We start from the raw sequence: 26,551 nt of genomic DNA, 5'->3' as shown, positions 1-26,551 counted from the left end.
GTCTCGGGGCTGGCTTCGAATCGCAATCCTCAGATTTAAGCCCTTGAACAATGAGAATTATAGGCATGAGCCACCAGTGCCAGGCTTTACTACAAGTCTTTAAAGCAGTTTGTTTTCCAGTGCCTAATTCTAAACTTCTCAGTAAATTATCTTTTAGGACTATAGAAGTTACAGATGTGACAGATTGAGACAAATTTATATGTTTCGATCTGAATGAAAAATCTTTGGTCTTTTCATGTCTACTCCTTCTTGAGAGGAAAATAGGTCAGATAATTGGTTTTCCTGCCACCCAAAAGTTTCCATGATAGTAAGGAGTATGTCATGGCTCCTTGTATAAAATATTCTTCTGCCTTACCAGACCAAACTGAATTTCAGCTTTGGGCACAATAAGACATTTCACTAAATGCTGCAGACATTAAGAGAATTAATTAAGCTCCTTTTAGAATTGAGATAAGAGTTGCAGTGCGCTTGATGCAAATGCAGTGAATCCCGTTAATCTTCTAGCAGAAATGTTTGATGTTTTAACAAGTAAATATCCCTCTAGACAGGGACATAGGGCTCTAGTGAACACTGACTTCCTCTCCTTGCTTCTAGTAAAGATCCAGTCTTTGTTCTACTCTCTTATCAAAATATATTTAGTTCTAAAATATGAATTTATTCATGCATTATTTTATTCTGGGAAAAAGGGTTATGATACTTTTGTCTTCCTATAACAATTACAGGCATTAATTTTGGTGTATTTACATGGTCCTATCAGTTGGTAGATGTGACTTACTTTGGGTTAGCTGGTTACCATGCATAACTTTTGTCTGATTTCCAACTGCTGTATGTATGTGTATGTTTTAGGGTTTAGTGAACATTTACTTACCACTGAGTATGTGAAGAATCTTACAGAAACTGACTTATTAAGATGCAGGCAATTGTGGTTGAGAGCATTGTGAGGATCGGATATTTGCCAGCTATGTGTCGTTGGACAAATTCTAATGATTAATAAATGGTGTTTGCGGGATTGGGAAGGTGGCTCAGTAGTAGAGTGCTTGCCTTGCATGCACGAGGCCCTGGGTTCAATTCTTCAGTACCACATAAGCAGAAAAAGCCAGAAGTGGCACTGTGGCTCAAGTTGTAGAGCACTAGCCTTGAGCTGAAGAGCTGAGGGACAGTGCCCAGATCCACACAGTTCAGGACTCATGACAGACAAAATAAAAATTAAAAAATGGTGTTTGTTTTTATAATGCTATTGCTATAGTTTGATTAAAGAAGTAATTTAATGGTTACAGGTTAGCTTCATATTAGACTCTCTGTTGTCCTATTTTATTGTGTTTATGTATGTATTTATTGTTGGTCATGAGGCTTGAACTCGGAATATGGATGCTGTCCCTGAGCTTTTATACTCAAGGCTAGTGCTCTGCCACTTTAAACCACAGCTCCATTTCTGGTTTTCTGGTAGTTAATTGGAGATGAGTCTCACAGACTTTCCTGTTTGGGCTGGCTTTGAATCGTGCTCCTCAGATCTCAGTCTCTTTTGAGTAGCTAGGATTACAGGTGGGAGCCACTGGTGCTCTGTTTGTTCTATTTTAGTTGAGCTGAGCTCCTAGTAAATTGAAAAATTTTAAAAATTAGTACCATTAATAGGAAAATAAATTAACACTGAATATTTTTTATGTTGTTAGGATTTATCTACAGTCCATATGGTAGCCACTAGCATATAGAGCTATTTAAGGTCAAATTTAATTTGAATTAATTAAATTAAATTAAAAAATTTAAAGTCCAGAAAGGTCTCCTAGAGTTTCTTGAATGAGAAACCTGCATTTCTTTTCTTTTCCATGTTGAGATGTGAACCCAAAGTCACACATGACATGATAAGCATATAGTCTTACACTAAGCTACTATTCTCCCAGTACCAGCCCCCATCTACTGTTTAGATTCTTATTTTAGGGTTTTGAGACTGTTTGTCTATTGTAGCCCAGTCTGGTCTCAAACTTGGAACCTTTCTGACTTAGCCTTTTGAGTGCTGATATTACAGATGTATATCACTATACCCAGTCACATTTTAAGTGCTCAGCAGCTATAATACTAGACATCCACAAACATAGTATATTTTCACGGTCACAGAAAGTTTTCTTAGTGTTATTCTAAACATTTACATATGTCTCTACCTAAGTAGACACATATGTATTTAACCATTTGAGTTATAAGGAGACTGAAGCTGGTTCATAGAGAAGTTACTTTTTCCTATTAATGTATCCAAGTAAATGTATCCAAAGGCATAGGTGAATAAATTATAAAAGGCAATTAGGGGCTGGGAAGGTGGCTCAGTGGTAGAGCGCTTGCCTTGCATTCGTGAGGCCCTGGGTTCGATTCCTCAGCACCACATAAGCAAAAAGAAAAAGTCTGGAAGTGGCACTGTGGCTCAAGTGGTAGAGCGCTAGCCTTGAGCTGAAGAGCTGAGGGACAGCGTCCAGGCCCAGAGTTCAGGCCCCACTACTGGACCCCCCAAAAAAAAAAAAGGCAATGAGTCTGCATGAATGGGTCACATCTGTAGTCCTTAGCAATTCAGTAGGCTAAGATCTAAAAGAAGATCAAGGTTTAAAACTTTCTATGCAGATAAATCTGAGAGACTTTTATTTCCAATTTAAAAAAGCAGAAAGTAGAGGTATGGCTTATGTAGTGGAGCTCGAGCCTTGAGTGAAAAAGCTAAGAAAAACGAGAGCCTTGAGTTCCAGACCAATTACTGGCATGCGCTCACACATAAAGCTAAGATTCTGACTTCAAATACTTTAATGCTGTTTTGTTCTTCAGTTACTCAACTGATATACAAGTATGTTTGTGCCCTTAGGGGATCCTGAAAATCTTCATTTCTTTTTTCTTTTTTCATTTTTGGTCAGTCGTGGGGCTTGAACTCTGGACTTGGGTACTATCCTTCAGCTCTTTGACTCAAGGCGAGCGCTCTACCGCTTGAGCCACAGTGCCACTTTCCGGTTTTCTAGTGGTTTATTGGAGACTGGAGACAAGAGTCTCACGGACTTTCCTTGCCTGGGCTGGCTTTGAACCATGATCCTCAGATCTCAGCCTCCTGAGTAGCTAGGATTATAGGTTCAGCCACCGGCGCCCAGCTGACATGTCCATTTCTATTAAACTTAAGATTCAGACATAGAATTATATAAATGAGCTATGAATATATGTCCATTGTTGATTTTCAGCCAATATTTACTGAATAAATGTCCAGTTAGTACCACATATACCATAGAGAATATTACCATGCTTTTGTACACTGGAAGGGAATGTTATTAAGGTTTTAAAAAGTGAAAATGTTCAAAATCCTTCATGTTAGTTTTTTATTTAAGTGTTTGTGTACATTGAAGTTGATTGATTAGGCCACCAGAAACAGAAAAGGGGTTAGTTCAACTTCTGTTATATGTTCAACTCCCCATTTTCCAAGTATTTATGAGATTCCTTTAAGCAAAAGCTTGGTTTCAGTATCCCTCTGTTGGTACCTAATGTTTGTGTGATTTTGCAGAAAATAATAGTTGGAGTGAATAAATGATACCTCCCTGGAAAATAGTATTTAAGTGACATAACTTCTATTATTAAGAACTGTTTTTTGAGCTTCAACAGGATTATTTTGAAAACTTTGTAATGACTTAGAAACTATGCTCAAAGCCTATGTGCTTAAATTCTTATTTGGTTAATGGGCAAAAGAGGGAGCATAATGAATAATGGGGCTATTTCTTGGAGTTAATTGTGGCAATTTTGGCGTAACCCATTTGAAATGATCTATTACACACTCACCATTTTATAGATATGAAGACTGAGGTGGAAACCAGCCAACTCTGAAGTCCTTAGGGAATGTGGAATTCTGTGCCAGGATGTAGGTAGGGTGCTAAACTCTACAATACAGCATCTTTAAGGCTTTACTACTACTCGTTGGCCAAAGTGTTTTCATAGAACTTTTTCTGAAATGCTTTATGAGCTATTGGTAACTTAGTTTGTTAATAAGGCCATCCAAATGCTTTGTAAAGAAGCAGTAGAAATAATGAATTGGAAAAAATACCCAGCTTATATAGTGGTTTTCACACCATATACTTCAAAGCTGTCTTTAGATTCTCACCTAGAAAGACCAGTATAGTGAAGCTTTAGCTCTACTTCATGTATATCAACTGTGCTTTTATCTTTTTTTTTTTTTTTTGACTGTCTTGAGGCCTGAACTCTGGGCCTGGGTGCTGTCCCTCAGCTTTGCAGCTCAAGGCTAGTGCTACCACTTGAGCCACAGCGCCACTTCCGGCTTTTTCTTTTTATGTGGTGCTGAGGAATCGAACCCAGGGTCTCATGCATGCAAGGCAAGTACTCTACCACTGAGCCACCTTCCCAGCCTGCTTTTATCTTTTATATTCAGGAATTGCATGTAATATTTTATTTGTAAAGGTAGATTCACCATCTCAAATGGTAGCTTAAAAACTATCATACCTTAAAACTACAAATAATTGAAAGCCTTGCTCTAGGATGTTTCGTATGAACTCTGCTGTGAGTTAGTTGAAAAACTCAGAAAACTGAGCAACAGTGGCTCATGCCTGTAATCCTAGCTACTCAGGAGGCTGAGATCACAGTTCAAAGCCAGCCCAGACAGCGTCCATGAGACTCTGATTTCCAATTAACCACTAGAGAACTGGAAGTGGCACTGTGGCTCAAAGTGATAGAGCACTAGCCTTGAGTGAAAAGGTTCAGAGATAGCGCCCAAGCCCCGAGTTCAAGCCCCACTACCCACAAAAAAAAAAAAACAAACTCAGAGGAAGAAAGTAATTGACTGTAGGATTTTATTTATTTATTTTCATGCCAGTACTCTGGACCTCTCTCTTGCTTATCCCTCAAGGCTGGTGTTCTACCACTTGAGCTACACTTGCACTTCTGGCTCTCTGCTGGTTAATTGAGATAAGAATCTCTCAGATTTATCTACCTGGGCTGGCTTTGGGCCTCCATTCTCAAATCTCAAGTCTCCTTAATAGCTAGGATTACAAATGTGAAGCACTGGTGTCTGGCTGACTGCAGAATTTTTTTTTTTTTTTTGGTGGGGCTTGAACTCTTGGCCTGGGCGATGTCCCTGAGCTCTTCAACGCAAGGCTAGTGTTCTATCACTTGAGCCACAGCGCCAGTTCCAGTTTTCTGGTGGTTTATTGGAGATAAGAGTTTCACGGGGGCTGGGAAGGTGGCTCAGTGGTAGAGTGCTAGCCTTGAGGTGAAGAGCTGAGGGAGAGTGCCCAGGCCCAGAGTTCAGGCCCACGACTAGACCCAAAAAAAATAAAAAAATAAAAAGCCAAGTAAGAGCAGGAGACCCTGAGTTTAAGCCCCAGTGCTTGGCACTAACAAACAAACAAAAAAAATTGTAAAAAAAGTTTCATGGACTTTTTCTGCCCAGGCTGGCTTTGAACCAAGATCCTCAGATCTCAGCCTCCTGAATATCTAGGATTATAGGCGTGAGCTACCGGTGCCCAGCTTGACTACAGGATTTTATGGTTTCTTTCAGTCCTCAGATAGCACCCAGTGGTGACCAAAGGAGGTATTACCCAATGGTTTAGGTCCCTTGAATAGGTGCTTAACATACACAATGCCTAGTTTCAGTCTTCAACATCATGAAAAACAAAAATAAAGACCTGCTGACATGACCATAACTGGACTTGGATTTATTTTTTCAGTGAGAGAAACATAGGAAAGAACTGCAGGTATTAGTTATTTCTAGAAGTGGACATGGCTTGTCCTAGCATTGAATTGTCCTAGCCCTGAATCAAAAATTATCCTATTTTTGATATTGATAGTGGTGTGCATATGTAATAGTGCATACCTGTCTTATAAAAAGATCCTGTTGCTTTGACTGTTGTATTCTGCACTATAGTTATTTTCTTCATGCTTTAGATGGCTGTCACAAAAAATATTATCTGTTTATTGATATCATTGGAGCCATATGACCTTGTGAGCTGATGCCCCAAGTGAAACCTTGATGTTGCAGATCTTGTCCCTTAAACATGACCAGCCATTTGATATATGTGATTAAAATATCCACAAGAGGTGTCATTTCATAGGCTTTTTATCAAAGTGGTTAGCAGGATGTGACATGACACAGCACTCACTGCCTTCTTCCTCTATTTGCCATCTCCCTTGAGGCCTCATCTTCCTTGCTCACCCCATCCTGTCCATGCCCAGGCTTGCCTTCCAGCTCACCTGCTCCAGATGGGTGGCACAGTGGGAGGATACTGACAAAGGCAGATGTGTTTATTTTCCGGAGACAAAATGTTGTGCTACTGCAGATGGTGGTGCCTTGGAGCAAATGCCAGCCTTTGACACCACTGCCACATAGCCTGGGCATCTTGACAGAACTGGCCGATTTCTGGTAATGGGGAAATTAGAAAAAAAGAAACTTAAGATATAATTAACTCTTTAATTTTTTGGATCCATCCCTTTTAGACTCAGTGAGCCATTTTCATTCCCACCATACCTGTCAGTTGGTTAGTTAACTATATGTTTTTACTTTGGGCCAAGACTTATGTTTATTACTTTTGCCTCCTAACCTCAGTGGGACATGAAGTAAAAACTGAAAACATATGGCTGCATTCAGATGGATATTCAATAGTGCTGCAAAACACAAATGTATCCCAGGTCACATCTTAGAGGAATCTCCTAGGATCAGGGTGGCTTAGATCTGCCCCACTAGAGATACTGCTGTTCTATTTTTAGTGGTCATTTTGATTATCCAAAGGCCCAGAGACAGATGTGCCTTGAAGTTGAGATGCCTTAATTAATATGACAACACTTGGTGCTTAATACTATTTTTCTACCAAGAGGAATAAAAATTCTGACAGCTGCTCTTTTGAGCAGTTTACTTAGGCAGTCATTAGGGCTTGAGAAAAGTCCATCAGGAAGACAAGAGTAGCTATTGAATTATTGTACTTACTATTCTCCTAAGGAAGTCCAGGGACATGGCTTGAGAAGATTATTTGAAGTTACTAGCTTCATCAAGAAACCTTTTTTACCCTCTTCTTTTTAAAAAATTATGTGCTGTTTTTCCCAACCCTAGTGCTGATAGCTAGGAGTTTGCAGGTGTAAAGTCCTCCCCCTCCCCTTCCCCATCTCTCTCCAGGGGGTTGTATGTGAGAAGGTGTTGCTTTCTCACTCAGAGAGCATATATGTGCTACCCTGTTGGATGCCTGCTGTGAGCAGAGAGAACCCCTATTCTGGTTGAGTGGAATAAGCTTATTGGATGGCTGGAATTGTGCAATCCCATAATGCCAACTTTTCACTTAAAATATCTTTTCTGTCCACAATGGTGATGAAGCATTTGTATGATTTGTATAATTTTTTATACAAATCATGTGATTTCCTATTTGGTTTGATTTAAGCCTAGAGTAGCAGAGTACTGTGTCTGTTTAGTAAAAACATGCCTATTATTTTTTAAGATGTTTACCATTAGAAATACAGATTTACACTTTGTTTTTGTGGTTCTTTTTGCTGGTTCTAGGGCTTGAACTCAGGGCCTGGGCTTTTTCCCTAAGTGTTTTTGTCACAGGCTAAAGCTCTCCCACTTGAGTTAAGCTCCACTTGCAGCTTTTTGGTGGTTATTTGGAGATAAGAGTCTCACAGACTTTCCTGCCTAAGCTGGCTTTGAACTATGTTCCTCAGTACTGAGCCTGAGTTAGATAGCTAGAATTACAGGTATGAGCCATCAGTGCTGTGGCCTGAGTAGGCACAGATGTGGACATGCCCTAATATAGACTCATAGACAGAAATATACACATCTTAGTGATTCTTTTTACCTGCCTAGGATCACCCATATGAATTTACAGTCTGATCTAAAAAATCCTGTGAGATTTTCTTTACTTTCTCCCTAAAATAGATACATGTAGGCAACAAGAAGGGCTTTGGGGGGAATATAGTATTGACTGTGCTACCTACCATGTGTATTCATCATATACATTAAGCTGTACATGTATATTTTATGTACTTGCATATGTGTTACTTTGTAAAAGGTTTATGATGATAAAAAAGGAAGGCTAAAGTGGCAAGAAAGCACATCTTTTTTTTTGCCAGTCTTGGGCCTTGAACGCAGGGCTTAGGCACTGTCCCTGAGATTCTTTTTGCTCAGGGCTAGCACTCTACCACTTGAGCCACTTCTGGGTTTTTGTGTTTATGTAGTACTGAGCAATCGAACCCAGGGCTTCATGCATGCTAGGCAAGCACTCTAACTAAGCTACATTCCCAGCCCCAGCACAACACATTTTTTAAAGTAATAAATGAAAAAAAAATTCAGATTTACCATTACCTTTGAGTATAGACAATAAAGAAAATGCGATTAATCATATTGAAAAGGAAAAAAGAGTAAGGAATAATAATATCTGAATAGCTGAAATGTTCTACCAAAATTCTTCACTTCCCTTTCTGTTGCCTTTGAATAGTATGGCTTCCTATAGCCAAGATGTTCTGTAACTGCTATTTATTTAGCAAATCTCCAGCCTGCTATTGTTCTTAGGGCTGAGGAAACAGGTGCAAAGCTTAGTGCGTGCCTTCAGATGGGGAATGGAAAAGTAAACAATCACTTTGACTGGAGAGTGATAAGTGCTAAGATTCCCATGTACACAGGGTGCTGTTGGGATCACAGAGCTTTACCTGATCCTCGAAAGACTAGTTGTTGCTAAGACGAAGCTGAAGCAAAAGGGAAAACTGGAAGCACACATCAGGGTATATGAGAGCATGTTAGAGTAGGCAAAGTGTTTGCAAATGATTTTTAGGGCAGGTCCATTAGTTCTCAGAGCCTCTGGCCCTAATTTTTTAATCTGTCTTAACTAATGAGACATAGCATACAAATCATATTGTATTCCATTAGTTAAAACAGGTAACTAGAGAGTTATTAGAAAATTCAAATTAACTAGAGTCTAGTTATTAACTAGGGTTTTAATCAAATAAAACTCTAATTAAAAAGTAAATATCAATATATGGCATATACCATTTATAAGGAAGGCTGAGAGTTTGGAGATAAGAATATAAATGGAAACTCTGGAGGTGTAGTCCATGTTATGAAGACTTTTAATGAAAAAAAAAAAATTTCCCTCTCTTCTTTTTTGTGCCTGACCAAACTGCAATTTCAGATCTGAACAGGATTATAAGCGTGAGCTACAGTGCCTACCTAGCCTTTTGCTTAGCTTTTTTTGCTCAAGGCTGATGCTCTACCACATCTTCACTTCAATTTTTTTAACTTGTTGATTGGAGATAATAGTCTTTTAGATTTGTTAGCCCAGGCTGGCTTTGAACCTCTGTCTTCATATCTCATATCTTTTACTTTCCAGAGTAGCTAGGATTATAGATGTGAGCCACTGTCACCCAGCCTGGTCCTTGTTCATTTCCAGAAGACCATCTTATTTATTAAATCAGAGAGAGGAAGCCAGGTGCCAGTGGCTCACACCTGTAATCCTAGCTACTCAGGAGGCTGAGATATGAGGATCTTGGTTGGAAGCCAGCCCAAGCAGCAAAGTCCATGAGACTCTTAGCTCTAATTAACCGTCAAAAAGACAGAAGTGAAGTGGTGGTCAAGTGGTAGAACATTACCCTTGAGCACAAAAGCTCAGGGACAGTGCCCAAACCCTGAGTTCAAACCCCTCCACACACAAAATCAGAGATGGATTACTTGTAATGTTCAGCATTCATACTCAGGAGGCTGTTCTTCATTGTCAACTTAATATATTCCTGGGTGTGTTGGTCTGTAGGAAAACATGGCTTCTGCATTTGAGTTTTTTAAGGAGTTAAAGATATATGGAATCTTGAATTTTCCCTGGAAACTGCTAGCTCATGAAAAAAAGAATTCAAGTGGCCTTGTTGTTAACATGGTGTTGGTTTTGCCATTGCATAATCAGCAATTTTATTTTGATGTTATTTGGGAGAAAGCAGTATTTTTGATTAGCAAGTAAAATTAATGTAGAAAGCAAATACTGTGTTAACTAGTTGGTATAATAAGGCATCTGTGCCATGTTGCATTTCAACTCATTAAATCTCTAAACTTCGATTAAATACGTAAGGCTACAATTTAGCAGGAGAACCAATCAAATTTGGGATTCATGATGGCTTTAGAAGAATAAGATTTGTAGAATTTTTGGAATGATTGAGAAGGTACTTTAAAATCCAGTCTTACTTAAAAGTGAAGCATAGATAATATTTGAATCTTAAGATTGAAAATCGTTGAATTTCTACTGTTACCAGACATTTTTCTAGGCATTTGAATGCAGGTGAGAAATTTAATTCTTTGTAACTCTCAGACCAGCAATATTATCCCTCCCATTACATATAGAGCACTTAAGGCTCCAACTGGACTATTTAATTTATACTAAATGTACTTTCAGAGAATTGTCTAAGACAGAGAAAAGAAACAGAAGATGTGTGCACACACCTGTCATCCTAGCTATGTGGGAAAAATGAATAAAAGAATCCAGGCCAGCTTTGGGCATAAACATGAGATCCTATTTCAAAAATAGCCAAAGCATAAAAGGGCTAGATATGAGGAACTCAGGTGATTGGGTATCTGCTTAGCAAACTCAAGACTGACTTCAGGACTGAGAGGGAGTAGAGAGGAAAAGGAGAGAGGAAAAACTAATCCTTTTATCAGAATCATGTTTTTTTTGTCTCATTTTGTGCTCTTAAAAGTCAAAGGTTTAAGCTGTGCCAGTGGCTCATGCCTATAATCCTAGCTACTTAGGAGGCTGAGATCTGAGGATCACAGTTCAAAGCCAGCCCTGCCAGGAAACTCCATGAGACTCTTTATCTCCAGCAAACCACTAGAAATATGGAAGTGATGCTGTGGCTCAAGCGGTAGAGCACTCACTTTGAGCTGAAGAGTACAGGGAAAGCGCCCAGGCCCGGAGTTCAAGCCCTACGACCACTACCACCAACAACAAAAAAGTCAAAGGTTTGCTTGCCTTCTCCTCAATGTAGTATGATGATTTATAAACATAAGTATGATTGGTTTTTAGTAACAGAAGAGAACAGAAGAAAGTCAAGCAGTTGCTTTTACCTCCCTGTTCAGAAAGTTATTCTTTTTGTTGTTGTTGTCCAGTTCTGGGGGCTTGAACCTAGTGCCTGAATGGTATCCCTGAGCTTTTTTGGTTAAGGCTGGCATTCTATCACAGCTTCACTTCTGGCTTTTTTAGTGCATAATTGGAGATAAGAGTCTCACAGACTTTCCTGCCCAGGCTGGCTTTTAACTGCTATCCTCAGATCTCAGCCTCCTGAGTAGCTAGGATTACAGGTGTGAGCCACTGCTGCCTGGCTCTGGTTCTGTTCACTTTCAGCTTCTTTTCAGACATTGCATTAATAGAAAACTCTCTTCAGATCTAATTCTGTACCTTTTTTTTTCGTCCAACAGTACTAGAAGATAATAGGAACTTGTTCTTTCTTGTATCTAAGCTTTTGCTAATATTCTCTCTAGTTTGTACCTGTGTGCTCTTATGGCTAGCTGTTAATTGCTGACTGACTCACTTCCATATTTATCAGGAAAATTTTCTCTGTACTTACCTTCTCCCCATTCCACCAAGTTTATGACACCCTCAACTTCTTTTACTGGTACAGCAACCTACATATACCTCTCCCATGTGTCCTTTTAGAATTGTTTACTGACTTCCACAATATGAGTGAGAAAGTTATGTTCATGTCAATAAAACCTCCAGAAGGCTGCATTTTCACTGAGGCTCACTGACTTTTTACTATACTCTGTTTTTTCTTTCCAGCTGCCTTGGAACAGCTCTTTAAGATCAGGCCTGTAATCCTAGCTACTACTCAGGAGGCTGAGATCTGAGGATCTAAGTTCAAAGCCAGCCTACACAGGGAAGTCCATGAGATTCTTATCTCCAATTAAGCACCAGAAGAAAACTGAAAGTGGTGTTGTGGTCAAAATGATAGAGCTCTAGCCTTGAGCAAAAGATCTCAAGGACTGCATCTAGGCCCTGTGTTCAAGCCTCATAGATAACAACCAACAAAGTCCTTGGTCCAAATTTAGCCCTTTTACACCTTTTTTTTATTTTTTATTTATTTATTTTTTTGGGTCCAGTCGTGGGACCTGAACTCTGGGCCTGGGCGCTGTCCCTCAGCTCTTCAGCTCAAGGCTAGCGCTCTACCCCTTGAGCCACAGCACCTTTTCCGGCTTTTTTCTTTTTGCTTATGTGGTGCTGAGGAATCAAACCCAGGGTACACCTTTTTAAAAAAAAAATTACTTTATTGTTATTATAGAGGTGATGTCTAGAGGGGTTACATATACATGAGTCAGGTAATGACTCACGTATCTGTGTCATCTGTCCCCTCATTCTGTCCCAGTCCCTCCTATCTCTACCCACAAGTTGTATAGTTCACTTTCATCAATGTCCAGTGAGCTCCACTGCTGTACTTTTTCACCCTTTTCCCCTCAAGTTCTGTGCCTTCCCTCCCACCTTCCCAAAGATATGCATGTGTATACAATATTTATAAGGTAAAGAATCATCAAGCCAGCTGCCTGTGGCTCACGCCTATAATCCTAGCTACTCAGGAGGCTGAGATCTGAGGATCATGGTTCAAAGCCAGCTTGGACAGGAAATAAACCACTTAGAAAACCAGAAGTGGTGCTGTGCCTCAAGTGGTAGAGTGCTAGCCTTGAGCTGAAGAGCTGAGGGACAGCGCCCAGGCCCAGAGTTCAAGCCCCATGACCAACAACAACAACAACAAAAAATAATAAAAGAAGAATCATCAAAACTAAAAAAGAGAGAAAGTCTTTTGTTTCCATATCTTAGGAGTTTGTTTCAGTATGTATATTTATATAAATATGAAGAGGCTTACACACTGCACCTTTGTGATTCTCTCCTCTATTCCCCAAAAGAGTATCCTCTTTGGGTCTTACTGTATGTGAGTATCTAGAATCCTGTATAATTCATCATTTCCCAGTATGTTTTGGATCTAACTTCTTCATATCAGAGAGAATGTGCACCATTTATCTATCTGATCTTGGCTTACCTCACTTAACATGATTTGCTCTAGTTCCATCCATTTCCCTGGAAATGACATAATTTTATTCTTTCTGAGGGCTGTGTAAAATTCCATTGTATATAGGTACCACATTTTTTGGATCCACTCATCTATTGTGGGGCATCTGGGCTGTTTTCCATATCTTGGCTGTTGTGAATATTGCTGCAATGAACATGGATGTGCAGATGTCCTTATATCTTGGCTCTTGATGTTCAGGATAAATGCCTAGGGGTGGTATGACTGGATCGTAGGGAAGGTCTATGTTTAGTTTTATGAGGAACTGCCAAACTGCTGTTCAGAGTGTGCTAGTTTATACTCCCACCAACAGTACAGTAGGGTTCTTTCCCCCTCCTCTCCCATCCCCGCCAACATTTGTTGTTCAAATTCAGTGTTGGCCATTGTAACTGGGTTATACCCTTTCTTGAAAATCTCAACTCCTCTTTCTCCCTCCTCTTTTCTGTTTTTTTTTTTTCTTTCTTCCTTTTTCTTTCTTTGTTTTTTGGTCAGTCATGGGTCTTGAACTCTGGGTCTGGGCATTGTCCCTCAGCTCTTCAGCTCAAGGCTAGCGCTCTACCACTTGAGCCACAGTTTATTGGAGATAAGAGTCTCACAGACATTCCTGCCTAGGCTGGCTTTGAACCACAATCCTCAGATCTCAGCCCCCTGGGAAACTAGGATTACAGGTGTGAGCCACCAGCACCTGGCTTCTTTTCTGTTTTACTAGTTGTTCAGTTCTGCCTTTTAAATGCATTATATATTTTATATCTCCTCCTCCATTCCCTTCTGCTTTTGTCACAATTGGCCCTCATTATCTTCCATCTGTATTACTAACTGTTCTTTTAGGCCCATCCTAGTTTTAGTGTCATGCAACTATAATTACTATCTTAAAATGACAATTTATTTGTACTTCCTGTCTACAAATCTACTGTTTAAGAGAAAAGAAAATGCTGGAACTAGTGGAAGACATGAATGGGCAGAGATATGGAAGCAGCAATTTTCATTGGCTCCTCAGTGGTTTATATACTGGAAGTTCATTATCTTTAGTCTAGGATGCCAAAGGTATTACCATTCCAGTTCTTTTATGGTATATGTGTCCTAAATGCCTTCATTACCCAAACCTTCCTGGTCCTCCCTGTTTCTTTACTTTCATACTGCTGTTTCCTCTGTCTGGTCCTTTCTATCCACCCACGTCTCTTGGGAGCTTCTTCCAGATCCAGGCCTCATCTTCCATCTCCTAGCACAATGCTTCTCCCACAGCAAATGCTAACTAAATATTTATTGAATTTATTCATGTTCTAAACACAGAAGTGAAGCTGGTTGGAGCATTTGCCTGTTTCATAATTATGCTCTCTGGTAATACTAGGGAATTCTTGTAGGATTTGGTTGAATCCTTTTATAAACTGTATGTTTTATACTAAAGGCCAGAAGAGATTGAATCTGCACAAGGTTTCTTAAAAAAGAATATATCCAAGAGGATTAAGTTCAGGGTATAAATGATTCATTTTTCTTTGACTTTATAGTTCTCTTTCATCCCTTTTCTTATCCACATAACCATAATGTTTTTGAGCTAAAATGTACTTAGGTCACAATAATTGAAAGTTCTAGACCACATAACCATAATGTTTTTGAGCTAAAATGTTCTTAGGTCACAATAATTGAAAGTTCTAGAATTTTATAATGAAATTTTCTTTCAGGTACCAAATCTTTCTTTAATTAAAATGACAAAATTGGAATTTTAAAAGTTATACCAAAACAACTAAATCCTGTTGGCTAATTTAAAAAAAAAAAAGCTCCTAATTGAGAATACATAGCATCAGTACAGGAAAATAATTCATCCATTTTATTTATTAATAAGGTTAAAAAAGGGACACTGACAAAGCAATTAAAATGTTGATATCTAGCATCACATGTATATATGTGTAAAGATTTAGACCCTGTAGAAGAGTTATAATTGTAACATTAAACTTGCCATTTAAAGCCTAAAATATTACTGGTTATATATGTGATAAGTGAAACGGAGAACAATAGATGTGGTGTTCAAAATAGTACATTCTGAAATACTTGAGTGTGAAAGTGACATTTACATATTGAATCATTTTTACACTAATTTCCATTTTGTGGAGGCAGCATGATTTCCTGGAAAAGCACACAAGATTTGCAGTTGAAAAGTCTGAGTTCTAGATCTGATTCTGATGTTAATTACATGTGTCATTTAGAGCAAGTCACTATCTCCTCTTTGAACTTTATTCTTCACATGTATAAGAGGTATGCTAGATAAACTAGTTGAATTCATAGGTCCCTCTTAACTCTATAAACTGTGTTTCTGTAGAGTATTCTCAATGCCAAAATGGAATCTTAGGCAGTTTTGACAATCAGACAAAAAGGAATAAGTTTGGGACTGGGGTTATAGCTCAGTTGATAAAGCATACACTTATCATGTGCAAGGCCCTTGGTTCAATTTCCAGGACCACAGAAAGGGGGGCATGCACACTATTTGTTTCAAAATCCAGTCATCTTTAGATAAACTTATTTGTCCTGTTCCTTGTTCTCTATCTCCTCTTATAGGAATGGCAGTTATGCCTTCCATACGGCTTGGCATTCCAAGGTAGGGTACAGTGCTTAAGAAACTGCACCATTCTTCAAGGCACCTCCCTCATAGTGATGTCGTCCCATTCAATTAGAGGTGGCAAAGGCTGGCCTGGCTCCAAAAGAAGACTGTCAATTCCTCTCCTTTTCCGTGTCCACGCTCGGCAGGATGCTTCCTCACGCCCACCTCTCTCCCCCTTGCTGTGACTTTGGCTTCCGCCAGATGTCACACCGCTGCTTGTCACCACCCAGACTCTGATTTTGTTGTTTTAGTGTATTTGTCACAACTGTTCTCTTTAGCTGTAAAATTTATGGAATTTCATTCTCAATCACTACAGTGTTCCTTTTTCATGGTAGCAGGAATGTAGAAGAAATTGTGTGCACAAACATTGGAGGAAGGGAAATATTCCATCCAACTTAAGGAAAGTTTCTGTGTGTGCCATGTACTGTGTGTTCCTCAGCTCTGCAGGGATCAGACACACAGAGATAATGTCCGTTTCTGTCTTAGGAAGAAGTACATAAGAAAGATGCTTATTGACTACTAACCCAGTTTAAGTTTTGCCCCTTTGGCAACCATAAAAAGGTGGTAACTTTCTGTGGTAACATCTTGATTTTATTATCTAGTCACATCTGCTAACAATGTAATCAAATCTTAAAAGTGGTGGTTAGCGAGTCTGTATTATGATTATGTATATAAGGCATTATACTGTATACTTTACATACATTTATTTAAATCCAAAGAAACCTCAAAGTGGCCCAAAGCTCTTCATGTTATAAATAAGCAGATATCCTGTACTTGATAAGGGAAGAAAAAATACATTTGTCTGATTCCTCCTGTACATACTTAGAAGTAGAGATGTACTGCAAGTGGTGGAGTACCAGCCTTGAGCAAAAAAGCTCAGGAACAGCTCCCAGGCCCTGAGTGCAAGCCCCAGTACCAGCACAAAATTAATGTGAGGATTGCAGTTTGAAGCCACCTGGGCAGGAAATTCTGTGAGAACTTCACCACCAATTTAGTACTATAAAAAAAGCCAGAAACAGAGCTGTGGCTGAAGTGGTAGAGACTAGCCTTGAGCAGAAAAGCTCAGGGATGGTGTAAAGCCCTGAGTTCAAGCCCCAGAACAAGTACAAAAAGAATTTGCTTATATCAGTTGTCAGTGGTAGTTGGCTTCTCTCAGTTACTGGCACTGTTTATTTCATAGATTATTCTATTTCCCTAGTAATAATAGTTGCTGTTTATTCGGTCTTTGCAATATTTTAGGTTAGATACTTATCATTTATATGATTGCCTCTGAATTCTCACTACAGCTCTTTTGTAGTAGGCATTGTCCTTATTTTAAATGAGAATACTAAAATTTAGAAAAGTGACAGTTTTTCAAAAGTCATACTTAAGATAATAGAGCCATAATTCAAACTCAGATTTAGCCCTTTGTTTCATGTCTTCACTGTTTCTTCCAGAGACACTTATTTATGCTGTTGGCCTTTTCTTGATTTAGTTTGAATGCCTAACCTGTATTCTAAGCTTTTCTCTGCTTAGCAACTCCAGTCTAAATGGAATTTGAAAGAGAGAATTGATAGCTAAGCAACAAATCTGTACATTCAAAGAGATGGTGTCGGTTGTCTTAAACTAGTTCTTAAAAAAATAGGACTTAACATTTTCTGCATTAGTTAGTGGTTCTCTTTACCTTGTCTTGTAATAATAGATACTAGGCTTTAGCCACATATGTACTCAAACCTGTGGTTATTGGTACTCATTTATTGAGCATATACTATATGCTTGCTTATCACTAGACAAGCTTGCCTTTATCAAGTTTATTATTGCATAAATATTGAATGAGATGTATTTTATGTATACTGTTTTTCCTTGAACATACCACAAGTAGTCACATTTGTTTATGCTGTAAGAATAATACAAAATTGAATGGCTTAGATAGAATTTCATTCTAGGAAAACACTTAATAAATCTAGTATAGATAGACAAGTAAAGACACCTGTAATTATTACTTTGTAACTATGGCTTTGAACGCCACAATTTGTAGAGGAGCAAGCAAATGACAAAAAGCTAGTATGAGCAAGAGATCTTTGATGGAGTATTGTCAGAAGAATTTCAGAAAACTTCAAATTGTTACACAGATGTATTGATTTAATTAGTCTAGATAACACCATTTATTTATGCTTAAGCATCTCACACATGCGAAAGTTGGTAATTCAGAGTCACACAATATTTGTGAATTATCTTCTATTCCATGAGTTGTAGTTTATGAATACCAGCTTTGGTGAGTGTGTGCATGCTTAAGCATACATGAATGATACCAGTAGTTCATACAGTTTGCAACTGGAATTCTGTTGACCAAGTTTCACATAAAATCTCTTGATAGTGACTTTTTTTAAAATCGGTTATGGGGTTTGAACTCAAGGCCTGGGCTCTGTCCCTGAGCTTTTAGCTCAAGTCTAGCATTCTACCACTTTGAGCCACAGCTCCACTTCCCGTTTTCTGGTGTTTAATTGGAGATAAGAGTCTCATGGACTTTCCTGCCCCAGCTGGCTTTGAACTGTGATCCTCAGATCTCATCCTGCTAAGTAGCAGGAGCCACCAGCACCTGGCTTGATAGTGACTTTTAAGTGACACTAATTGTTCTAAACGTTAGTTAATCTCAACAGCATGGACCAGGATCCTTATTAGAAATAGAATGTATTTGGGTTCTGCTGATTAAGGTTTCTGTGTCTAGATGGATGATATAATCATTGTAACTTTGTAAAAATGTTTTAGTTAATCATGCAATTGGGTGTTCTGGCTAGTGAGTAGGGAGGAGTCAAGTTATCCTCTTAGCAAAATGATTAATTTATTTGTGATAAGTCAGAAACTACATTAGCATTTTTCTGAGGGGAGGAAAAGCCTGTTGGAAACCTTTGTTACTAATCTTCAATCTTCTCCCTCTCCCTTTTGCTCTCCCTACCTGTGTGTGTGTGTGTGTGTGTTGGTGGGAGGTGGTAGTGTGTGTGTTGGTGGGAGGTGGTTGTGTGTGTGTTGGTGGGAGGTGGTTGTGTGTGTGTGTGTGTGTGTGTGTGTGTGTGTGTGTGTGTGTGTGTGTGTGTAATTGGGCTTGAACTTGGAGCCTGGGCTCTGTCCCCTAGCTTTTTCACTTTAAGGCTGGTACTCTACTTCAACCACAGCTCTACTTCTAGTTTTTGGTGGTTAATTGGAGATAAAACTCTCATGGACTTTTCTGTTTAGGCTGGCTTTGACCCACAATCTTCAGATCTCAACCTCATGAGTAACCAGGATTACAGGTGTGAACCACCAGTGCCCAGCCAGTTCTTACTCTTTCCAGATGTCTATCATCTTACCCCATAAGCAGAAACTTGTTTGGAGATTAGGAATTCTCTGCAGTTTGGGAAAAATATTACAAATGCTTCCTACCTCACACACAGCTGGCTTAGTAGAATTCCAAGTAAACAGAAAATACTTTCATGTGTTCTAACAGGAGTGTCTTTGGGCTACCAAGTGCCTATATTCATCAGTGTTCAAAGAATGTTCCTAGAACCGTTAGCTAGCTATTTTTACTTATGTTCCATAATAGGTGTCTCATTAAATTGAATACAGGCATACCTATACAAAAACCACAAACAACCCCTGCTCACTACTTAGTGAAGCAAATTCAAGAAAAAATGCATCTAGTGGGCAAAAAGGAAACCATGTCAAATAGGAGTTGTACCTCTGGTGCCTGGGGGCATAGATAGGCTGAATTTAACATAGCTGATTTAGAAGGAATAGTTACTACCCATTTGCAAATTAAAGGAGAAAATTGACTTGGTTCAAGATTTCTGTTTTTAGACTTGTAGATACTACAGAGAAAGGACATGAACAAATCCAAATTATTAACAACTTTTTATTTGTCTCATAGATAAAGTAGTTTTAAGCTGGGTACCAGTGGCACGTGCCTGTATTCCTAACTACTCAGATCTGAGATTCACAGTTTAAAGCCAGCCGGGGCAGAAAAATCTCCACGAGATTCTTATCTCCAATTAACCACTCAAAAACCAGAAGTGGGGCTATGGATCAAAGTGATAGAGGACTAGCCTTGAGCCAAAGTGCTCAGGGACAGCGCCCTGGCCCTGAGTTCAAGCCTCACAGCCAACAACAAAAAAGTAATTTTTAGCTATGTTGTCAGACTTTACTGTGTCAGAAAAGGGTGAGCATTTCAGCCAAAGCTACAATTCTTACATTGCCATTTTCTTGTGTTTGTGAACATTTGTTACTTTCCTTCTAGACTTTATAAAAGTCTAGTGAGGGCTGGGAAGGTGGCTCAGTGGTAGAGCGCTTGCCTTGCATGCCTGAGGCCCTGGGTTCGATTCCTCAGCACCACATAAGCAAAAAGATAAAAGCCAGAAGTGGCGCTGTGGCTCAAGTGGTAGAGTGCTAGCCTTGAGCTGAAGAGCTGAGGGACAGCGCCCAGGCCCAGAGTTCAGGTCCCACAACCAGACCCAAAAAAAAAAAAAAAAAGTCTAGTGATTTGGGCCAGGCACAAGTGGCTCATGCCTGTAACCTGAGTACAGGAGGCTGAGTTCTGAGGATCACAGTTCAGAGCCCGTTCAGGTAGGAAAGGCTATGAGTTAAAAGTTGTAGAAGAGTTTATTATTTGACATTTTTGTTCAGATATCCAGACTGAACTTGTTTTTTTTTTTTGGAGACAAGCCTATTTTGCCCAGGCTGGCCTTGAACTCCTGAGCTCATGAGCCAATCAAATTATAAATTGGTATAAGCTGCTACTTTGTCTGTGACCAGGCATTCAGAGTTATATTTGCTGCTTTTAGTAGCTAGCAATGACACAAGAGCTCCATGCTTTGCCTTTGAAGTGCAGAATTTTGTATCAAGTTCTTGTCTTTAGGGTTTAAGAAAAAAGCAGGTCTGAGAATATGGCTTGGTGGTAGAATGTTTGCTTAATATGCATGAAGCCCTGGGTTCTATTCCTCTGTACCAGATAGAGATAAAAAGCTGGAAGTGGCACTGTGGCTCAAGTTGTAGAGCATTAGCCTTGATCACAGAGAGGCTCAGGGATAGACCCTAGGCCCTGAGTTCAAACCCTGGGACCAGCAAAAAATAAAAATAATTTGTTTTTAAAAAGCAGCTTTTCTTTTCTTTTTTTTTGCCAGTCATGGGGTCTGAACTCTGGGTCTGGGCGCTGTCCCTCAGCTCTTCAGCTCAAGGCTAGCGCTCTACCACTTGAGCCACAGCGCCACTTCTGGCTTTTTCTGTTTATGTGGTGCTGAGGAATTGAACCCAGGGCCTCATGCTTGCAAGGCATGCACTCTACCGCTGAGCTACCTTCCCAGCCCCAAAAAGCAGCTTTTCTTATACCACCAGTGCTCCAGATGTTCAAAAAAAAAAAAAATTGGCCTCTTTATCTATACCCATACTTCAAATCCTCTAGATTTCTTTACAGTTTCCATTAAAAAATTTTTTTAAGTTGTTTATTGCCTTATATCAGTTATAAAGGGAGGTTTATTGTTATATCTTCACATATACAGTTTTATTTTCACTGTGATTTACTTAGTTGTTGCTAATATTTCCTTGTTCATCAAGAGCCAGGATATTTCTGTTTTCTGTGAGAAGAGCTATAGTGTTCTCTTTGCCATGTCTTACCTTTGCAGACCCCATATCATGTGAACCTCCTCCTGGCTGGCTATGATGAGCATGAGGGGCCTGCACTCTACTACATGGACTACCTGGCAGCCTTGGCTAAGGCCCCTTTTGCAGCCCATGGCTATGGTGCCTTTCTGACTCTCAGTATCCTGGACCGATACTACACACCAAGTAAGTACCAGCCCTTAAGAAAGGAGCAGTAGCAGATCCCTGTCTTAGTCCCTTCTCAGTAATGTCCACCCTAGGAATTATATAGCTGGATCTTAGGTAGAAAGGGATCTTCTCTCGAAGCTACTGTTTCTTGTGGTCAAGGGTTCTCATAAAACTTGATGAATCCAGGCACTAGTGGCTCATACCTGTAATCTTAGCTATTCAGGAGGCTGAGATCTGAAGATCAGGTTTGAAGCCAACTCAGGCAGGAAAGTCTGTGAGACTCTCATTTCCAATTAACTACCAAAAGGCCAGAAGTGGGCTGTGGCTCAAGTGGTAGAGTGCTAGCCTGGAGTAAAAAATTAAAAAGCTCAGGGACAGCATCCAGGCCCTGAGTTTAAGCCCCAGTACTGGCACTAAAAGAAAGAAAGAAAGAAAGAACTTGTTGGTAAAAGTCGCTCTTTTGTCAGCCAAATGAGATTTTGCTAGGTTTTGTTTTGTTTTAAATTAGGGTTGGGTAGCTTACAAGAGTTTTGTTTTATTCATTGTTGATAATTCTGATTATTGACATCTCAGTTATAAAGAGCAAGTAAGCCAAATGGTTTGTGTATAAGGTTTTGAACTTGTGAGGATGTCAACCAAGGGATTTTTATTTAAACTCAAAGCTTTTTAAGGCCATAAATCTGGGTGTTGGCCGTGGCCTTGGTCCTTATCCTGTAAGGGTAGCTCCCTCTTGTAAGGGAAAACTATCTCTTTGCCTGTTCATGCATTGTCATCTTGACAAAGGTTTAGACCAGAGTTGCTTTTGTAATAAGTTCTTTCTTTTGACCCTGATCCTCACCTCTGCCATAGCACTAAGGACAATTGGCATTTGGAATTCTTAGATTTTATAGACTGGATGTAGCATAGATTATCACTTTTCTCATTTTTTTTTTTTTGTTTGTTTTTTTGTCAGTCATGGGACTTGAACTCTGGGCCTGGATGCTGTCCCTGAGCTCTTCAGCTCAAGGCTAGCACCATACCACTTGAGCCACAACGCCACTTCCGGTTTTCTAGTGGTTTATTCTCCAATAAGAGTCTCACAGAGTTTCCTGCCTGGGCTGGCTGTGAACCGCAATCCTCAGATCTCAGCCTCCTGAGTAGCTAGGATTACAGGCATGAGCCACCTGCCCCCGACTATCACTTTTCTCCTTGTATTTCTATTTGTCTCTGGCAGTATCATAAGAATCTGGCATATTCCTTCCTTTTTGGTGCTACCCTCTTGCTTGACTTCAGGCATGCTAGAGCTTTAGGCCACATCCTGAAAAGAATTAGTGTAGCCTCTGATGATTATGTCTTGATTTGGCACATGTCAGTAATATAGCTGCTCTGCCCTCCAAAATAACTACAAGCATCCCTAAGCCTAAGTGCTTTTATGTGTTGACCCAGTTTGCTATACTCATAGTCAATTCCTTTGGGTCGTGTTTTAGGAGAGGTTCAGTTTCATCCTCCAAATTCTCTCCCCATTGTTAAACTAAGACCTAACTGGGAGGGTGAGGCTAAAACTCTGGCCTTGTCCTACCAGTCTCTGATTTGCAGCTGGCTAGGGCAGATGAAATTGATTTTAGCCATAGACTAAAGGGCAGTAGAGTGGAAGGTGGGCTGTGAAAAAGAGAGGCAGACCACTGGACTTGATCAGCAGTGGCTCTGGCCAGAGGAGACAGATTCCATCATGCTTACCCCTCTCTGTAGCAAATCAATTTGCAATGGCTCGTGGCTGCTGGAGCACTGGTCTGGGGCACCCTCCATTGCATATGGAATGAGTTTATTGCAGGCTTGAAGCCTAAACATTTTTGCCTTTTTTGTTTCTGTGGCACTTGGATCTGAAGAAATTTGAAATTTAATCAAAATCTGCCAAGATTGCATTTAATGACAGCATCTACAGTACTTGGCTTCCCTGTTGTCTTTTCAGCTATCTCCCGTGAAAGGGCAGTGGAGCTTCTTAGGAAATGTCTGGAGGAGGTAAGTAGCTCCCATGGGACCCTGGAAGGAATGTTTTCTCTCTGTTTGCCAGTGTTCCTTTTCCCTGGTTGCTTTTCTTTCTAGTCCTTGCCAGAAGGTGTAATAAATACCCACTGACCAGATGTAAAGTTGCTACCAGGGATGAGTTCAGTGTGGGTAGCAGACTTACTTCTCATGGGTCATCTCCTCATCAATGTCAATTTTATAATTTAATTTCCTTTCTTTGTGGTCTATCCAGACAGACTAGTGGTTCTAAAAATTCAGTGTCTATTAGAATCATCTGGAGAATTTGTTTAAAAAGCAGATTTTACTGTCCCCCATCTCTGCCTCCAGTTCTGATTCTGCTGTCCAGAGGTAGAACCTGAGACTCTATTTTAACTGACAGTCCCCAGTGATTTTTCTATAGATGAGAACTGGGCCCAATACTTAACTATAAGAGCTGTTGATACTGGCTCTGTTCTGAGGCCTCCATTAAATACCCTATTGTGTACTCACTCAACAGTGCATAAGCCCTTGTAGTCTGTAGTCCTTCCCCAAGCATTCAGGAAGCTGTAGAAAGCAAAAGGAAGCTTTTGGCAGAAGTATAGGGCAATTTGGGCTGGGACTGTGGCTTATTAGTAAAGTGCTTGCCTAGCATTCATGAAGCCCTACGTTTGATTCCTCAGTACCACATAAACAGAAAAAGCTAGAAGTAGCACTGTGGTTCAAGTGGTAGAATGTTAGCCTTGAACAAAAAGAAGCTCAGGGACAGTGCCTAGGCCATAGGACTGGCAAAAAAAAAAAAAAAAAGCATAGGGGAACTTTTTCATTACTACTAAGAATTTAAGTTGGATGTAAATAAAAGGATGAGGTGGTAGAAAATAATTCCATTAGGCTTTTTCATTGTTTTGCTCTCCTGTGGCCTATAAAATTGAAGTCATGGTCTAGTAAGAGAATAGGAAGATGAGAGCCCTGGCAATCATGTAGTTTGCCTCTTATACAAGCCATCTTTTTTAGACCATAGTACCCCTCTCCTTCATATGTATAAATCCCTTTTCCAAAGCAGACACAGAACTAGCTCATGTATTCATCTTAACCATTCAACTGAGAAGCTAGCCAGCCCTAACTATTATAGGGGCTTCCAGGAAGAAGTTACTGAAATAGCAAATGCTCTTGAGATCATGAAGATAGTCATTTTTAAATTTTATTTCCGTATTGTCATTTTTTTTTACCTTGGAGTTTGATTCTGGACACGAGTCATCAACCAGAAAGGATTCTGGAAATGGGTGGGCTGTTGCTGCCCTATTCTCAGCTGCAAAGAAGATGGAAACGTGAAATGGAGGAGGGCTTAAGTCTAGGGAGATGGCTAGTTCCAGGATAGGATCCTGAGGGAACCAGGATTGTGTCCTGTGTCGGTAAGGTGTTCAGGAAGGATATCCACAGAAGTGAAGACATTAAAGCTTTGCTCTCTGTTTCCATGCATATAGATTGCTCCTTTGGGGCAGCCTCAGCCCAGACTGGAAGAGAGATAGAAGAGCTTGTTCTAAGAATGGTTCTGATGATATCCTTCCTACCTTCACTCACAAACATACTCACACTAACTACTCTATCTAATATGGGTAGGTGTCTGGAGCAGAGTTGGGACCTAGTAATATACTGCTTTGGTTCAGCGCTTGTTCCTAAATCACTCTACCTGGAAACATTTCAAGAGAAATACCAAACTGATTGGTAGCAGACTGTCTACATAAAAACATTGGATTGTTTCCTTTTCTGGTCAGCTGACTGATCAGACAGGCTCCCAGCTGCATCCCCCAGGTCCTGCTCAGTATCTTCCAGCCAGCCTCGACTTACTAATAGAATATCAGTTCCACAAAAGCAATTATTTTTATTGGGCCTAGAACAGAGCTTTGCTCAGAAAACATGTGTTGACTGATATCCCTTATGTCTCTACAGCTCCAGAAGCGCTTCATCTTGAATCTGCCAACTTTCAGTGTTCGAATCATTGACAGAAATGGCATCCATGACCTGGATAATATCTCCTTCCCTAAACAGGTCTCCTAACATCATGTCCTTTCCTCCACTTGCCACAGAACTTTTTTGAATGGCTCCTTTAATTTTTTCTACACTTTTGGTGTACATAATTGATAGATGTTTAATTCAGAATAAAGCTGAATGTGGATAAATTGAGTTTTCTGGTTTGGGTCTGTTTATCTAACATTACTTCAAAAAGGAACTGGAAGGAAGGTTATCTTTTTTTTCTGATCTTGTAGCTTTTATTATTTTACTTAGAAAATTAGACAGCTTCAAATAATTAGAAACTTTGTAATTCTTTTTCTTTTTCTATGAACTGTGTTTATAACCATCTATTATCAAATGTCATCTAAAATTTACTTTTTTCAACTTGTTTATATGTACAGATAATTTTTTTTTTTTGAGGTCCGGTCGTGGGGCCTGAACTCTGGGCTGGGCGCTGTCCCTCAGCTCTTCAGCTCAAGGCTAGCGCGCTACCACTTGAGCTATAGCGCCACTTCCAGCTTTTTTCTTTTTGCTTATGTGGTGCTGAGGAATCGAACCCAGGGCCTCAGGCATGCAAGGCAAGCACTCTACCACTGAGCCACCTTCCCAGCCCATGTACAGATAATTTTAATGTGTTTTGACTTTTTTTTTTGCATTCATTGGTTTTTATTTGCAATTTTTTATTGTGAAAATACCATACAGAGGGGTTACAATTTCATGGGCAAGGTAAAAATTATCTTTTTTGCCAGGACTCTTTCTTGCCCCATTCCCTCATGTTTAGCTTCACTGCTCAGATTCTTATTCATCAGCTCTTTAATTTATTTGCTTCTCTCTAAAGCAGTGGTTCTTTTTGCCCTTAAGGTAACTTTTTTTAATTAATTACTTTGAATAGTTATTATGTGCACTTAGTAAGAATAGTCAAACATAGCTGGCCAGCACCAGTGGCTCACACCTGTTATCCTAGCTACTCGAGAGGCTGAGATCTGATGATCTAAGTTCAAAGCCAGCATGGACTGGAAGGTCCATGAGACACTTTATCCCCAGTAAACCACCAAAAAGCCTTAGTGTTTCAAGTGGTTGAGCACTAAAGCTCAGGGACAGTGCCTAGACCCTGTGTCCAAGCCCTAGGACCAACACACACACACACACACACACAGA

At 39.8% G+C, this 26,551-nt stretch overlaps 1 protein-coding gene across 1 annotated transcript in view; it reads left to right on the top strand.

The window, feature by feature from the left end:
- Positions 1 to 25,564, top strand: part of Psmb2 (proteasome 20S subunit beta 2) — a 39,422-nt gene extending 13,858 nt beyond the window's left edge. Inside the window, exons 4-6 of the mRNA XM_042684028.1 lie at positions 21,256 to 21,418; positions 23,349 to 23,398; positions 25,331 to 25,564. Of these exons, the coding sequence (XP_042539962.1) occupies positions 21,256 to 21,418; positions 23,349 to 23,398; positions 25,331 to 25,438 (321 nt within the window). The 3' untranslated portion in view covers positions 25,439 to 25,564. The remainder of the gene's footprint in view (positions 1 to 21,255; positions 21,419 to 23,348; positions 23,399 to 25,330) is intronic.
- Positions 25,565 to 26,551: the final 987 nt, after the last annotated feature.

This window comes from Dipodomys spectabilis, unplaced genomic scaffold (genome assembly GCF_019054845.1).
Source record: "Dipodomys spectabilis isolate Male_0828 unplaced genomic scaffold, ASM1905484v1 ptg000002l, whole genome shotgun sequence".
Lineage (NCBI taxonomy): Eukaryota > Metazoa > Chordata > Mammalia > Rodentia > Heteromyidae > Dipodomys > Dipodomys spectabilis.
The sequence above is the reverse complement of the archived record's forward strand: the minus strand, read 5'-3'. Positions and strand labels throughout refer to the sequence as shown.